At 49.0% G+C, this 14,226-nt stretch overlaps 2 protein-coding genes across 9 annotated transcripts in view; one reads left to right on the top strand and one right to left on the bottom strand.

Annotated features, from left to right (window-relative positions):
• Positions 1-122: 122 nt before the first annotated feature.
• On the bottom strand, positions 123-13,990 carry Knop1 (lysine rich nucleolar protein 1). Its single transcript, XM_013117478.3, is given in 6 exon segments — positions 123-4,059; positions 7,253-7,330; positions 8,919-8,987; positions 10,900-11,649; positions 11,651-11,820; positions 13,837-13,990. Coding segments are annotated over 6 exon segments (1,533 nt in total). The 3' UTR covers positions 123-3,747.
• The window catches only part of Iqck (IQ motif containing K), a 201,444-nt gene continuing 201,206 nt past the window's right edge, over positions 13,989-14,226 (top strand). For all 8 annotated transcript variants that reach the window (XM_040755662.1, XM_040755648.1, XM_040755660.1 and 5 more), the window contains exon 1: positions 13,989-14,175. In XM_040755662.1, coding sequence (XP_040611596.1) covers positions 13,989-14,175 — 187 coding nt within the window. The remainder of the gene's footprint in view (positions 14,176-14,226) is intronic.

The following is a 14,226-nucleotide window of genomic DNA, read 5'->3' as shown; positions in this document are numbered from 1 at the left end:
GCTTTGGCTCAGCTGTGCTCCAGGATGGCAGCACACACTTCCAAGTCCCAGCTACTTGGGAGGCTGAGGCAGTATTGCTTGGAGCTAGCCTGGGCAAAATAACATACACTCAAAACTATTTGTGCTTTAGGCATGGATTTTTATTAATCATTACTCTGAAACACTATACAAGACTAATCTAAGAAAATGAAAAATCATTTATATATAAATTCATGTGCTTACTCATATGAAACCAGCGTTACTGTTGTATATTTGAGGCCAATCTGATGACAGTTCCCACCACCCCACGGAATTGAGAAAATTGTCTTTAAAAAAAAAATTAACCGAACAAACAGAAGATGAGGCTGAGGACGTGGCTTAGGTGGTGGGATGCTTGCCGGGCATCCACAATGTCCACATAAACTGAGTGTGGTGGTCCAGGCCTGTAATCCCAGTACTCAGGAGGTAGAGACAGGAGGATCAAGAGTTCATAGTCCTCAGTTACATGTTTGAGGCCAGTCTGGGATAAATAAGCCACTCTCAAAAAAATAAAAATCAGATGCTGAATGCCTCTTCTGCTGTGAACCAGCACCCAGAAAGCACTGCTGTTGCTGCCCCTGTTGGACAGCATCAGCTCCCAACACTGGCCCAGCGAATTCCCAGTGCTCCTGTGTTAACCTCAGTTTAGCCTTGCATTAGGTACACATACCACAGGTCCTCTGAATCTTGTTGTCAACCTGGGCAGAAGTGTGGACTGGAACAGCTTCCCTTGCCTGTTACTGGCAGGCTGGTCTTTGAAATTCCATCTCCACAGGATGGCATCTACTCCCTTTAGGAAGGACATATAAGATTTAGGAAATGAGTAACAGGGACACTTCATGTCCTTAGTTCCTGGTTCTTGCTACTTTAACAAATTACATACATAATGGCTTCTTGTGTTTTTTACCATCTGAAAATTGGTGGTCAGAACTCACTGGTCCCTCTGGGCTAGGTCATGGTGTCACCAAGACTAAGCTCCTTTGTGGGTACTCTGGTGGAAGTGCTGCCCAGTTTCTAAGGACTGCCCGAGGTCTTGGCTTGTGGCCTTTTCCTTTCAAGTAGCTGTCCTTCCATGTTTCTTCCACACTAACTCTTCTGTCACCTTCCAGTTAAGGGATTTTGTGAGGCGCCTACTCAGGTAATCCAGGATCTTTATTTCAAATCAATTTGACTAGCAACCTTAATTCCCTTCTGCCAAGGGTATGGGGTTGGGGGGGGGGTTCTGCCTGCTACAACCTGAGTAGCATGAAGCTTGCAGAGCTGAGTCATACCCTCCTTTAGGGGACAACAGTGGCTAGTTGGGATCCTTCTGACAGGTCACAGTCAGGGTGTGGCCTTGTGGACTCAAGTAGACTGTGCAGAAATCAGCCCAAGAACAAAGTGGTAGGAACCATGAGATACGGGTGACTGTTGGCGGGTGACTATGGACAAGGATATTACTATAAAGCACCAGCAAGTGGTGAGAAATGCCTGAGAGAGAAACAGACAAGTTCAAAGCCTGTATTGGGTCACTGACAGCCCACACCCACATGGAGACATCAAGCAGAAGACTGAAGTTCTGGGAAGGTATAAGATATGGAGACGGGGAGTATGGTGGCTCAAGCCACCACCAGTAGGACAAAAGCCTAGTTAATAGAAGCAGAGTCTTTCAGTGCAGAGACAAGGCTGGACTCCTGAGGAGGCCCTACAGCCTATTTGCTCTTAGACTCCAATTCTTACTTACAGAGGAGTGAGCAAATGGAGCACCTAAGTCAGTGCTGAGACAGCAAGCTACAAACATAAGTCCTTCAGCACTGAGACTAGTCACAGGTAAGAAAAAGACCTGGTGCACACGCTTGGGTGACAGTTACCAAGGTATATGTGGCATGAGATGGCAACCCAGCCCATGTAGATGTCGAAACCCACAGGTTGACAAACACTGGTCTAGAGGTTGCCTCAAAGTCAGAATTCTGCCCTCTGAGAATGAAGGTGGCTCTTTTTTGTTTCTTGAGGCTGAATCTATGAAAGACCAAGTTCATCTGAGGAAAGAGGCTTAAAAAGGTCTTTGCTAGGGCCGGGCGTTGGTGGCGCACGCCTTTAATCCCAGCACTCGGGAGGCAGAGGCAGGTGGATCTCTGTGAGTTCGAGGCCAGCCTGGTCTACAAGAGCTAGTTCCAGGACAGCCTCCAAAGCCACAGAGAAACCCTGTCTCGAAAAACCAAAAAAAAAAAAAAAGGTCTTTGCTAGCAGACACACTTGTAGGATATGACACGGCCTATGCCTACAGGTCGGAACAGGGTCGGGTAGAGGCAGTTGCTTCAGGCTGTGCCACCACTGCTGGCTATATGGCAGTATGGAATACCTCACCCTCTCTCTGGCTGAGGAACATCTCCCTCACCAAAGGGTTCAACATAGGACCAACCACACAGAACTGAATGAAGCCAGAGAACATTCTCCACGAGACTGCTGGAAGTTTCTTTGGCCAACTCTAGAAAACTGGGGCATTTGCAGCCTGGAATTGCTTCTGTCATCTTCCCAACCAGCTCAATTACACAAACACTGAGGATGAAACCAAAGAATGAATGTCCTGGATGAGTGCAGCATCAATCCTCCAATACCCAAGCCCCTGACTAGGGTTTCTGCTTGTGAGAGACCAGGCTTGCAATGGGATATCTGGGTGAGGTGCCAGGCCAAGAGATAGGAAAACGTCCTTATGTTAACCATGATGCCCAGACTGTCAAAGGTTGGTAGAAGAGAAAGTCATGTCATGCAGATTTCTGAACCTGGAGCTTGCCGTGTAGTTCAGGATAAGGATGTGCCCGCAGTAGATAAAGCACCGTATTCTCCATTCCTCCTTATATTTGACTTCACACAAGTTGTCCAAGATGTCTCCCTTGGGAACACACTGCTGAGAATCTCACATGGGTTCATATGCAGGATTACCTGTCCAAAATGCCTTGCTTGAGATCCGGTCAATGCACAGAAACATCAAATGCGAGCACAGCACTCAGTTGGCCGGATGAAAGCAGCCAGCTCAGAGGTTATCTCCCACAGAGGACACGCTTGGTCACATCTGGCCGGTACACCTCACCTGCCTCCTGAGGAGGAGGTAAGGAAAAAAATTTGTTGGTCCCTATGGAAGAAATGGCACAACACTTGCTTTCTTCATTCAGATGCAGGGTGATGTACTCCTGAAGGTGACCCTTGGCGATTTTATTTATCCCTGAACTTAAGTTGCGGCATCCATAAGATGAAGATGAGAGTAGCACCCATTCCATAATTAGGTTTAAATACATCAATACAAGGAAAACGCTTCAGTCAGGGCCCTGTACGCGTCAACAACTGCTAGCTACTATTACTTAAAATACTTTTACCCAAAGAGGTGGAAGGTTTAATACAGAAAATAGGAGGTTTTAGCCACTGGTACTGGCTCCTGACACACAAGCAGGTTTCACCTGCTTGTTTAAAACTCATCATGAAGCCAGGTGTTGGTGGCGCACGCCTTTAATCCCAGCACTCGGGAGGCAGAGGCAGGCGGATCTCTGTGAGTTCGAGGCCAGCCTGGTCTACAGAGCTAGTTCCAGGACAGTCTCCAAAACAATACAGAGAAACCCTGTCTCGAAAAAAAAAAAAAGAAAAAAAAAAAAAAATCATAAGTGGTCCTCAGTATCTGCAGGTGCCTGATCCGAGCCAATTTGGTGGCTGCAAAACTGACTAAGAAATGCAGTTTGAGGAACAGGACAATAAAGTTTAATCTTGCAACTTGATAGACTTGGAAGCGTTCCGGTCAATGTAGAAGACCTTGCGGGCCTCAGAGGGGAAGCCCAGGCCAGCCCCACGATTGTACTTCCAGCTCATGGCCCGGTCATAGTCCTGCTGCAGATTCTGCTGGAGCATATCTGAAGACTTCTTGTCCAGGGCCATGTTAGACCTCTTAGTCATGCTGGGAGGACGGCTGAATGATGGGGACAGATGTTTAAAGCCACCCATAAGCTTCAGGAATTTCACCTTCTGTTCTTCGTTTTCAAAGCCAGCGGTGTCCCACTGGCCAAACTGGGTTCCCTGAGTAGAGAGTAGAAGGTTGTCATTGCCTTTGAAGACAAACAGTTCCCTAAACCTCAGCCAAGCAATGGACTGTTTCATCCATCCTAATGAGCCCTAAAGCTTAATGGGAGTGATGTGTCAAGACGACTCCCCATGAATAACAATGACCAGTGTAAGAGCCCACCATTGGCTTCTAACAAGTGTATCACTGCATGCCAAGCTAATTCAAGCTCTACTGTCTGCCAACACATGGTGGTATCAAGAAACTTCACCTCACTTCATATATTACACACCATGCCTCAAAACACAAGACCACCTCACCTGACTGTAACACATCTCAACCTTTCCATAGTCCAGTCCAACTTGTGTTTTGTGACTGTGTTCATATATAATGTATGTGCACACATGTGGAGGTCAGAGAACAACCTAAGGGGTTGGTTCTTGTCTTCCACCTTATGAGAGACAAGATCTAAACTGATTTTTCTGCTGCATATGCTTGACTGGCCCTGAGCTTCCAGAGATCCTCCTATATAACCTGTGTTGTGTAGCCATTCTCTGATTTTAAGTATCCATTCTGAGAGGGAAGCTTATTAAGACCCAGGAAGTAAACTCAGAAGTCTCAGACAGTCCCTGGAACTTAGTGGGTCACAAGGCTACTTCCTCAAGGATATATGAGCAGGAAGGACTGCATAGCAGGTGAGCATCCTCTAAGTCATGTAGAGTCCTCCAGAGTTTCAGCTTTCATGAGTTGTCACTCATGCTGAGGTGGACTTTTGTTAATGCAGTCAGTCTCCCTTCAGTTATTCATACTCTCCCCCATACTCCTGTAACCCCAATAAACTAATTTATTCAGCAAGTTTGACTTTGGTGGTATCATTACTTTGGTGTGACATCAGTTCCTATATGGGATAAGTAGGAGTTTGGCTGTCCCTCCATAGATCAGTGTCATACAACAGACTCCCAGCACCTCATAAGAGTTCTGGGATTGCAGACACTTGTGCTATGTGTCTGGCTTTCATGGGGCTTCTGGGGATTCAAACTTAGATGCTTGAGTGGCAAGTGCTTTAATCACCAAGCCACTTCCCTCACCCTTTCCCTCACCTTCCCGCAGCATAGAGCACACCACCCCTTCCTTAGCCTCAACATAGCAAAGCTGCCTCACAACATGGCACGCTCAAGCCAGGTACTCCTGACCAAGAGGAATAGGGTCAGGAACCAGAGGTGCTGCATTTATCATCAGTATATAGATGCCCCTTGAGCTAGAAAATGTGAGCAATCTCTAAGACCCACTCCATCTCTGTAAGGTCTGTAAGAAGGGCAGGAAGCCCAGGTCCCCAAGATTGTCATGTTGAAGTTATGCAACTTGGGGTGGGGTCCCACCTGTATGGCTGATCAAGACACAACCACTCTCTCTAAGCCTCAAAAGTCATCCTCTAATGGGCTGACACCCTCACACAGCATTGGAGAGAACTGAGTCAGACCTTAATGCCAAAACCCCAGCATAGTTTTCAGTACATCCTAGGCCACTTATCATCTCTTGACTGACCTCCACATGGCCTGGGAGCCAAATGCCAGCCTAAAACTCATTTCTAGGTTGGTGCTGGGGAACAATCAGAACAGATGGTACCACAGCTGTTCTAGATGAACTGGTGACTACTCAAGGATGGTGCCTAGAGCACTGGTTGAATGATGTGACCATGTCTCTTGGTCTATTTATTCAATTTGGTGTCCTATCAGCTCTGCTCAGCTTAAGAGGTAAGAAAGAAGACACCTAATAAAACTCCAGGGCTAGAGGCATGGCTCTATTGGTAAGGTGCTTGCCTAGCATGCATACATGTAATCACAGCACCTGGGAGGTACAGGCAGGAGAATTAGTTCAAGTAGTTCATAGTTGCCTACACAGTGAGTATGAGAGGCTACATGAGACCCTATCTAAACACACAAAAAACCTACTCCATCCCCCTGCTCCCCCAGGGCCATAGGAGGAACCCATTTCATAGGAATGGAAGTTGAGGTTCTCCAAGGAGAGGACACTAGAGAGTGGCAGTCAGCAACTGGCCTCAGACATTCTATCTAAATCAATGCTGTCTGTTAAGCATGAAGCTAAGAACAGAGCAGGCAGACTGTCCCCACCCCAGGGGTGGTCTCCCCCACCCCCACAATTCACTCCAGTACTAAATCCAAGCCAGGCTTCCCAAACACATTATAAAACTTTCTATTCTAACTCCTAGTCCCCTTCCTGTATTTATACTCTACAGTGGCTCCCTCAGGTCACTGCCCAGTAGAAATGTCCCTGTGGTCCCAGAGTGAACTGCTGTAACACAATAGCTAGTTACTGCTACCCTGTCACTAGTCTGGCCTTTGCAAGGAACCAGTCTGAGTCCATTCCCACTTTGGCACCCTGCATGCCAAGGACTGATACCACCACACTCAGGGTCTTAGGACAAGTGTCACCTGCCCTGAGAAGCCTCACTTCTAATCATCTAGTAAGCATACCAACCCCTACAGGCCCTAGACCAGTGCTTTTCAACCTTCCAATTGCTACCGCCCTTTACCAAAGTTCCTAATGTTGTTAGGACCCCACCATAAAACTGTTTTCGTTACTCTGTAACTGTAATTTAGTTACTGTTATGAGTTATAATATAAATATCTGTGTTTTCCAAAGGTCTTAGGTGACTCCTGTGAAAGGGTCATTTGACCTTAAAGGGGGTTGTGACCCATAGGTTGCGAACCACTGCACCAGACAGACTATGATGAGGGTCGTGTGCATCTCCACGACCCGCACAGTGTGAGCACAGGATGGATGCCAGCTAGGGGCCAAGGAAGGCAGAGAGATGGTGCTATGGCCAGGCCCAACAAACTATGTGGCCAAGTGCATGGCCCTTGTATCTCTCATCTGGCCTATTTTCTTAGGGAAGGTCTCTTAGGACTTGGAAAAGACTTAAGGGTCTAGAGTCTTAAGAGATCTTCCACACTTCCTGCATGCTCTAAGCAGCCCTTTATGGGCACTTCTCATAATTACAAAGAGCCCCTTGTGATTAGTGTACAGGCCACTCGATCATCTACAACAGTATACAAAGTCTAGGTGGCACATCTCCAGCTTCCTAACAGGGAGACCAGCACTCCTTTAGAGGAAGTAAAGCTGGCTCAGACCAGTTCTGAGCTTGTCCACCTTAGGTTCTGGATGTCAAGCCCACCACAGCAAACCCACCGTCCATTTCCTGGGGTCTGAAGGCTCTGTCTTGCCTGATTCACGGTCAATCTCTTCTTGCAAGGCCTTCCGCCTCACCTATGCAAGGACAAAAGAAGAGGGTGATGAGACCCAGAATCTTAACGCTGCACAAAGGTAGGCTAGGGATGTGGGGCGGCAAATCAAGAGCTTCCCTCTGTTACTAAGCACACAGGATACTCTGGTTAATAGTTAGTGCCCTGGCCTGAAACACTTGTCTTGGGCACAATTTCTTGAGAAGTGATTTTCATGTAACAGAGGGTTATCCACCTTTACCAGAAGAATAGTTTGTAACAGTGATGTTTTGAAATTTGTCCACACTGCAATACCTGTCATGTTCAGTGTATAATGTAGTCAACTTCTGCAAGGACAGCACTGCTTTCTATGAACAAGGCAGACACAAGTTGGAATCCCAAAAATGCTAACCGGCTGTGCAGTATTGTAAAACTTATCTAACCTTTCTGATCCTTGATTATTCATCTGCAGAAGCCGAAAAGCTCCAGAAGCTTGTGGTCATAAAAGAAGCAGAAGCATCTGTAGCAGAGCAATGGGCATTCCTGGGCTAGGCCAACTCAGGGTTTCCGCCAGCACCCCAGCAGCCCACAGTGCAATGGGCACTTTTGAGCTAGGCTAGCTCAGGGTCTCTGCCAGCACCCCAGCGGCCCACAATGCAGTCAAGAGACAGGGCCTGGGAGAATGGAAGCTCCACGGACAGCCCCTCTGCATGTTGTTCTGGGCCTCTATAGCATCCCTGGCCCTGCAGGGAGGTTAGAAACTGCCTGGAGGCCAGTGGTCCAGGCCTGCCCTAGAGAGAGGCTCTAGAAGCATCATTCCTCTGGTTTTCCCCTTAGTCACAACATGCATCACTCTCCTTCAAGTGTAGTCCCCCACACCCATAGCATTACATCAGATTTGGCACATCACCATCTCTTCTGGGTGGCCCATCCCAGGCTCTCCCCACTTCTAAACACAGCCTCCACCTTCCTTTCTCTCCTAAGGTAGAGATGAGGCCCTGTGAGGCAGGATTATCCAATCTGTCACAGTACTGCTTCAGCAGGCACCATGGGGACCAGCTGCCATCTATCTGGATTTGTGACTCTTTCCAATACACCCTCCCCTTGGTCTCCACGGCTGCCTGTGAAGACCCATGCTGATTCACAGAAGAGAGGGGTCAGCAGCCAGTGAACCACGGACTAATACCAGGCCGCCCCTACTGCTCCTTAGTCCTGCCAGGCACTACAGTCAAGGAACATAAAAATATCCCATCTCCACAAAATCTAAATCCCACACAGGAATCTGCACATGACAGAGTGGAAACTAGTATCTAAGATATCTCTCAAGCTCCTCAATTAGTGGCTGGGCACATGTATCTGCTCTAGCTACAGGGTCATAGGATCCCATCCTTCTGACACCCTGCAATGGGCTACATGGAAGGGCCTCAGAAATAGTCACAGCAGTTTTGCAATCCCCTGGCCAGAGGTGCAGGAAGGTACAAGTCCACCTGCCCCTAGAGGTGTGTCATGGGATTGACCAAGAGGCCTTCGGAGACCCTAGTCCCTCTGAACACAGGAACTGTGGCCTGATGGGTGCTGAGGGTTCCTAGGAGTGACAAGAGGTAAGGGAGGGCATGGGACAGACTGGGCCATACCTGATCTATGCAAGCCTCATCCATGTTGCCTTTCTTTTCCAGTACCACCTCCAGGTCTGTGTCCGACTGCTGCAGGGAAGACAGGCAGATATTAACTCAAGTAAGTAAGCCGTGATCCCCCTAATTCCAGCAGCCCACTGAGGAAAGTCATATGATCTAGGAAAAAGTGACACCCAGACAGAACCTCAGCCAACAAAGCCTTGCCCACTTTCCCTTCCATGCATCTCCCTAGCAAAGGGTGGCATTAAGCCAGATGACAGATGAGGCTGAGACTCAGAGAGGTAAAGGGACTCATAACCAGGCTACCCTGCAGCTCAGTGACAGACCTAACTCTAATCCAGGGCTCCTGATTCAATGGCTGGTGTGCAACTGAGTTACCCTTGGCTTGCTGATGGCCCAGGAAGGGTCTCCCCAACCATTTTTATCCAGTTCCTCAGGGTACCCTCTATATGCAAGTTACACCAGGGGCAGTCCTTGGTCCACCATGAATGACAACTGCCAACAGCTTTTGCACTCTTTCATTAGAATGCTGTGCTTGGCACCAGTGTTATGCATGTATGTATGAGATGACTGGGGGAGGGGAACTTTCCTTACCCCTCCTTACATCATTACTCATGGCCTGGCCTGTGTGACTCAGGAGACTGTGTAGGCTGTTTGGAAGATGTGAGGCAGAGGGAATAACTTTCCCTGGTCTCCTTGGGGAAAGTGGTCCTAAAATTAATTGGGAACTAGTTTTAAACCTCTGGGTTCCTCTCGCCCTGAATTTTGGGTGTTGCATGCACATGGGTGCACACAATTGGAGCAATTAGGGTCTTCTGTAACTTTCTTCTTCATTGCCTTGAGATGGTCTCTCAAAGGAGACCAGAAGCTGGCTAGCTTTTGGAATCTTCCTCCCCACCACTGCCGAGGTCAGAGGCACATAGTGCCATGCACAGCTTTTAGGTGGCTACTGGGGATTTGAACTCAGATTCCAATGCTTACAGAGCAAGCACTCTTACCCATTAAACCATCTCCCTAACTCTGAGTTTCTGAATAAAAAGGAGCAGCAGGGTCAGCTTGCCAGCATGCCTGATTGACCTAAATTACTCAGGACTCACATAATGGAGAGAACAGTCTTCCTCAAATTGTCTTCTGACTTCTACGAATGAGCCATGTGTAGTCAAACAAAGCCTACTACATGATGACAAAGCTGGGAGAATGCCACCAGCCAGAAGCACCCTGCAGGCCCCAACATGGAGCCATCCCCATCATCCGAACCCCATCTGGGAAAGTATTGCAGGCCAACAATGTCTTGCTGATGTCCTATCTCCCAAGGTGCCCCTCAGTAAATGCCCATCATCACTCATAGGAGGGAAGGCCACAGAGCAAAGGCTAGTAGAGCTGAAGAAGCCGGGGCTTGCTTCTGCTTCAGTGAAGATGGTCATTTTTTGGGCTGCTGAGACATTGGGTTTTGGGATAGGACACACTGGCATCTCCTGACACATTCAGGGATGTCCTGAGCCCCAACTCTACTTGGTCACAGCTGGGAGACCTCAGGCAAATTCCCTTCAGCCTCACACTGTCCTTGTCTGTGAGTTGGAGGAAGTAGGAAACCTTCTCCACCAGACTTGTGGGTGAAGTTCAAAGCTCAGAGCACCAGGAACACTATGTAATCTCTACAGCCTGCAGCTGCTGATACCAGGCTATCTCAAACGATCAGGCTTTGGAGGTAGCCAGCAAGTGGAAAGAACACAAGCCATAAGATATTCATGCAAAAAAATGACCCCCATTTATGGATGATGAAGGACCCCTGTACTACTAGGGATGCTGCAGGAGCCCTGGACCCTGTTTACCTAAAAAGATACAATCCCTATCATTTTCTAGTACATAGTAACACATCCACAAATGCTGGGGTTCTGTCAGATAAATGCACAAGCGTCCGTGATAACATGTATATAGGCACTCGTATGTCAACCCCACCCCAAGTGCCAAGCAAACCTACCTCTTCTTCCTCCTGCCAGGGGTCTTCCTTTACTCCACTCTCTTTCCTCTTCTTCTTCCTTTTCACAGCCAGCCCCTCATCACCTGACTGTTCCACCTTTTTCTTGGATTTCACTTTCTTTTTCCCGGGGGTCTTCGGGCTTTCTATTGGGATGTACTCCAAAGGCTCACTTTTGGCTGACTTCTTACTTCCTTTCTTCAGGCTGTTCTCCATGGAGAGCTTGAAGTGGACTGGGAGGATGTCTCCCTCTTGGTGGGTCTTCTTTTTCTTCTTCTTCATGCTGTGCTCTCTGGGGCTGCCCTGCTTCCTTTTCTGCCCCAAGGCTGCCTGCTCCTCAGCCTGCATCCTCTCTGAGCATGGGCGCAGAGCATCCCCAGCCCCACAGCGCCAAGAGTCCTGGGGAGGAAAGGCTTCCCTGTCCAGAACCTTTTTATCCTTCCTGTGTTTCCCGGACTTCTTACCGGCTTTGCTTACCTCCTCAGCGTGCTTGGGGTCTAGGGAGTTCTTCAGATGGGAGCCTTGGGAGGTGGCCTGCGGCAAGGACTTGCTCTTCTTTTTCTTCTCTCCGCTGAGGCACTCTGCTGACTGCTCAAGGACCGGCCTTCTAGGGCTGGGGGACGTATTCTGTCCTGCCCGTGTGGCCTCAGACTGCAGGTGCTCCTTCAAGTGAGCACTAGGGGACTTTTTCTTCTTCTTTCTCTTGCCTGGCAACATTTCAGGGACCTGCCCTTCATCCACATTGTTACAGGGGGGATGTGGCCCTTGGAGAAACATCGACAAAATAATCGTTACTGTTTAGGACTGAGTACTGAGTCTCTGGTTCTGCGACCTCTGCAACCACCACCTTCTTTTTCTTCTTCTTTTTCTTCTTCTCTGGGAGCTGTGGGACCAGGTCTACTTTCTGAGTCTTGGTGACCATTCCTGAGGACAAAAACAGAAATAATGCAATCATCATTTTACCCAGTCCCTGAAGTTCTTTACAGTATTTCTCAGAGTGGACAGTTTGACATGGGGATGGGGGGGGGCGGGACAGGACACGACACAGTCAGATGGCTTATCGTTCAAACCCAAACTACTCGCTCAACTTGACTGGATCACCTAACCTCTCTGATTGTCAGGTGCTTTTCCTGGGCAGAAGAAACACATCCATCCTTGAAGAGGAGCTAGAAAACCTACAGAAGAGGCTCTGAGTACTACGGAGACCTTGTCCACATTTTCCTAAAACCCCAGACCTAAACTCAACAAATATTTACCAAGTGTCTACACTAAGCTGGCACTGCAGGAGCCAACCGTGATCAAACCATTGGCTGGCCCCCGGGGGCTTCCCTTTTACCAGATGTCTCAGAGAGGAACTCCAAGCAGCCCTCCTCACTGACTCCCACCAGATCCAATAAAGAGGCATAGTTAAGTCAACCCCTTCCTGTCTCATCTAAATAGCCCTCTTATGCTAAGTTAGGAATGAACCCCCTGCTCCCCAACTTTTACCATCCTAAGCTACCTAAATGATGTTGCACAGTGAGACAAGCCTCAGCCATGATTCCAAACATTTGGGTCAAATGGTTGCCTTATACCATTGGCTTCTCCTAATCTCAGTTTTACCACCCACATAAAGGCCCAGAAGGTAGTATTCAATTGCAGACTGCCTCAGTCTACAAGACTGTTTCACTGTTTTCAATTTCAAAGTGACTGCTAGGAATTAATGAGTGGCAATAACACTTAGAAACCTTGATTATTAATCTAAAATAAATGTTCCAAAGACATGCCTATAGATCAATCTTTTTTTTTTTCTTTTTTCTTTTTGGTTTTACTAGACAGGGTTTCTCTGTATTGTTTTGGAGGCTGTCAGTCCAACCCGGCCTCGAACTCACAGAGATCCGCCTGCCTCTGCCTCCCGAGTGCTGGGATTAAAGGCGTGCGCCACCAACGCCCAGCTTAGATCAATCTTATGGAGGCATTTTCTCAACTATGAGTTCCTCTTCTCCAATGTCTCGAGCTTGTGTCAAGGTGGCACACAACTAACCATCACAGTGTGTCCAGTTGTCAACATGATTTTCTAGCTTGGGCAATAGAAGGATGGTTGTGTCAACTCTTTAGGGCAGATGCCTTGGACAGACACCTTGATAGGCACTTTATGGGTGTATGTACAGTGAGGCAAAGGTGTGACTCTGGCCAACATGGACGGCATAAACAGAGCTACGGGGATAGTAATTAAGCAGGGAACAGACTGGGCCTCAGGATGTACCGACTTTTAGGGAACAAAGGATGGGAACTCACACAAGAGAGGAAGATGAAGTCCCTAGAGGGTGGGTGACAAGTAAGATGCTACAGGATTGGGGGTAGTAGTCAAGAGAGGTGATTGGGATTAAAAGTTCCAAGAGTCAGCTTAACCCACTTTTCAGCTCTGCCACTCGGTACCCTGTAACATCCTCCTTCCCAGACCTGTAACTGTACAGGTGTCCACTCTCGTCAGAAGTGGAAACGAGCCTACACTGCATCACCTAGAAGCACACGCTTTCTTCAAAAGCGCTTTGTTTTTTAGGTAAAGTTTGGCTACACCGCCAGGCTGGTTTGCAATTCGTGCTCTTCCCGCCTCAGCGTCCCACGTGCTGGAATCACAGACGTGGGCAAATACGCCCGGTCTTTATTCACTTTTAAATTCCCGCGGGAGCCCTCAGGCAGAATTGGTGTGACTCCAAAATTTCTTGGGCCTCAGAGACGTTAAATAACCAGGTCTCAAAGTCAGCAAGCGGCAAAACACGGATTCGAAAACAGAGGCGTGTGCTGTCCTCATAAACCGCAGGCTCCCGACTTACAGGCGGGAGGACTTGGGGAGAAACCGAGGGCTGCGGGCAGGTCTGGGGGTGACTTATCTTTGATCCTCGTCGTCCTCACCATGCAGTCCCCACTCGGGAGCCCGCCCGCGCCACCCACACTCACCTGGTCCACCCGCAGGCCAAGCCTCCCCACGTGAGCGCTCGCGTCGCCGCGACCCGGAAGTCATCATCGAGTCTTTGGCCCGCCCCGGGGAGGGCCGTCTTCTTCCGGGTCGCGGCCTCACGTTGCCCACGGTTGCTGTGGAAACCGCGTGCATGGCGGCGCCCCGACAGGTGTGGAACCGCAGCGTTCAGCGAGAGGAGGCGGGAGGTTCCGCGGAGTCGTCGGTCGCTACGCGGACGCCCGTGCCCGCAGTGTCGCCCGGGTCCCCAGAAAGGCTCGTGTCGCCCGCGCAGGTCGCCGAGCCGCCGGGGAAGAACCTGTGGGAGCAGATCTGCGAGGGTAGGCAGGCGGCCACCGCTGGCCGGGCCGGGCCAGGCGGGACGCGGGCGG

This window comes from Mesocricetus auratus, unplaced genomic scaffold (assembly GCF_017639785.1).
Source record: "Mesocricetus auratus isolate SY011 unplaced genomic scaffold, BCM_Maur_2.0 Super-Scaffold_4256, whole genome shotgun sequence".
Classification (NCBI taxonomy): Eukaryota; Metazoa; Chordata; class Mammalia; order Rodentia; family Cricetidae; genus Mesocricetus; species Mesocricetus auratus.
Note: the sequence above shows the minus strand (reverse complement) of the source record. Positions and strands in the feature narration are given on the sequence as shown.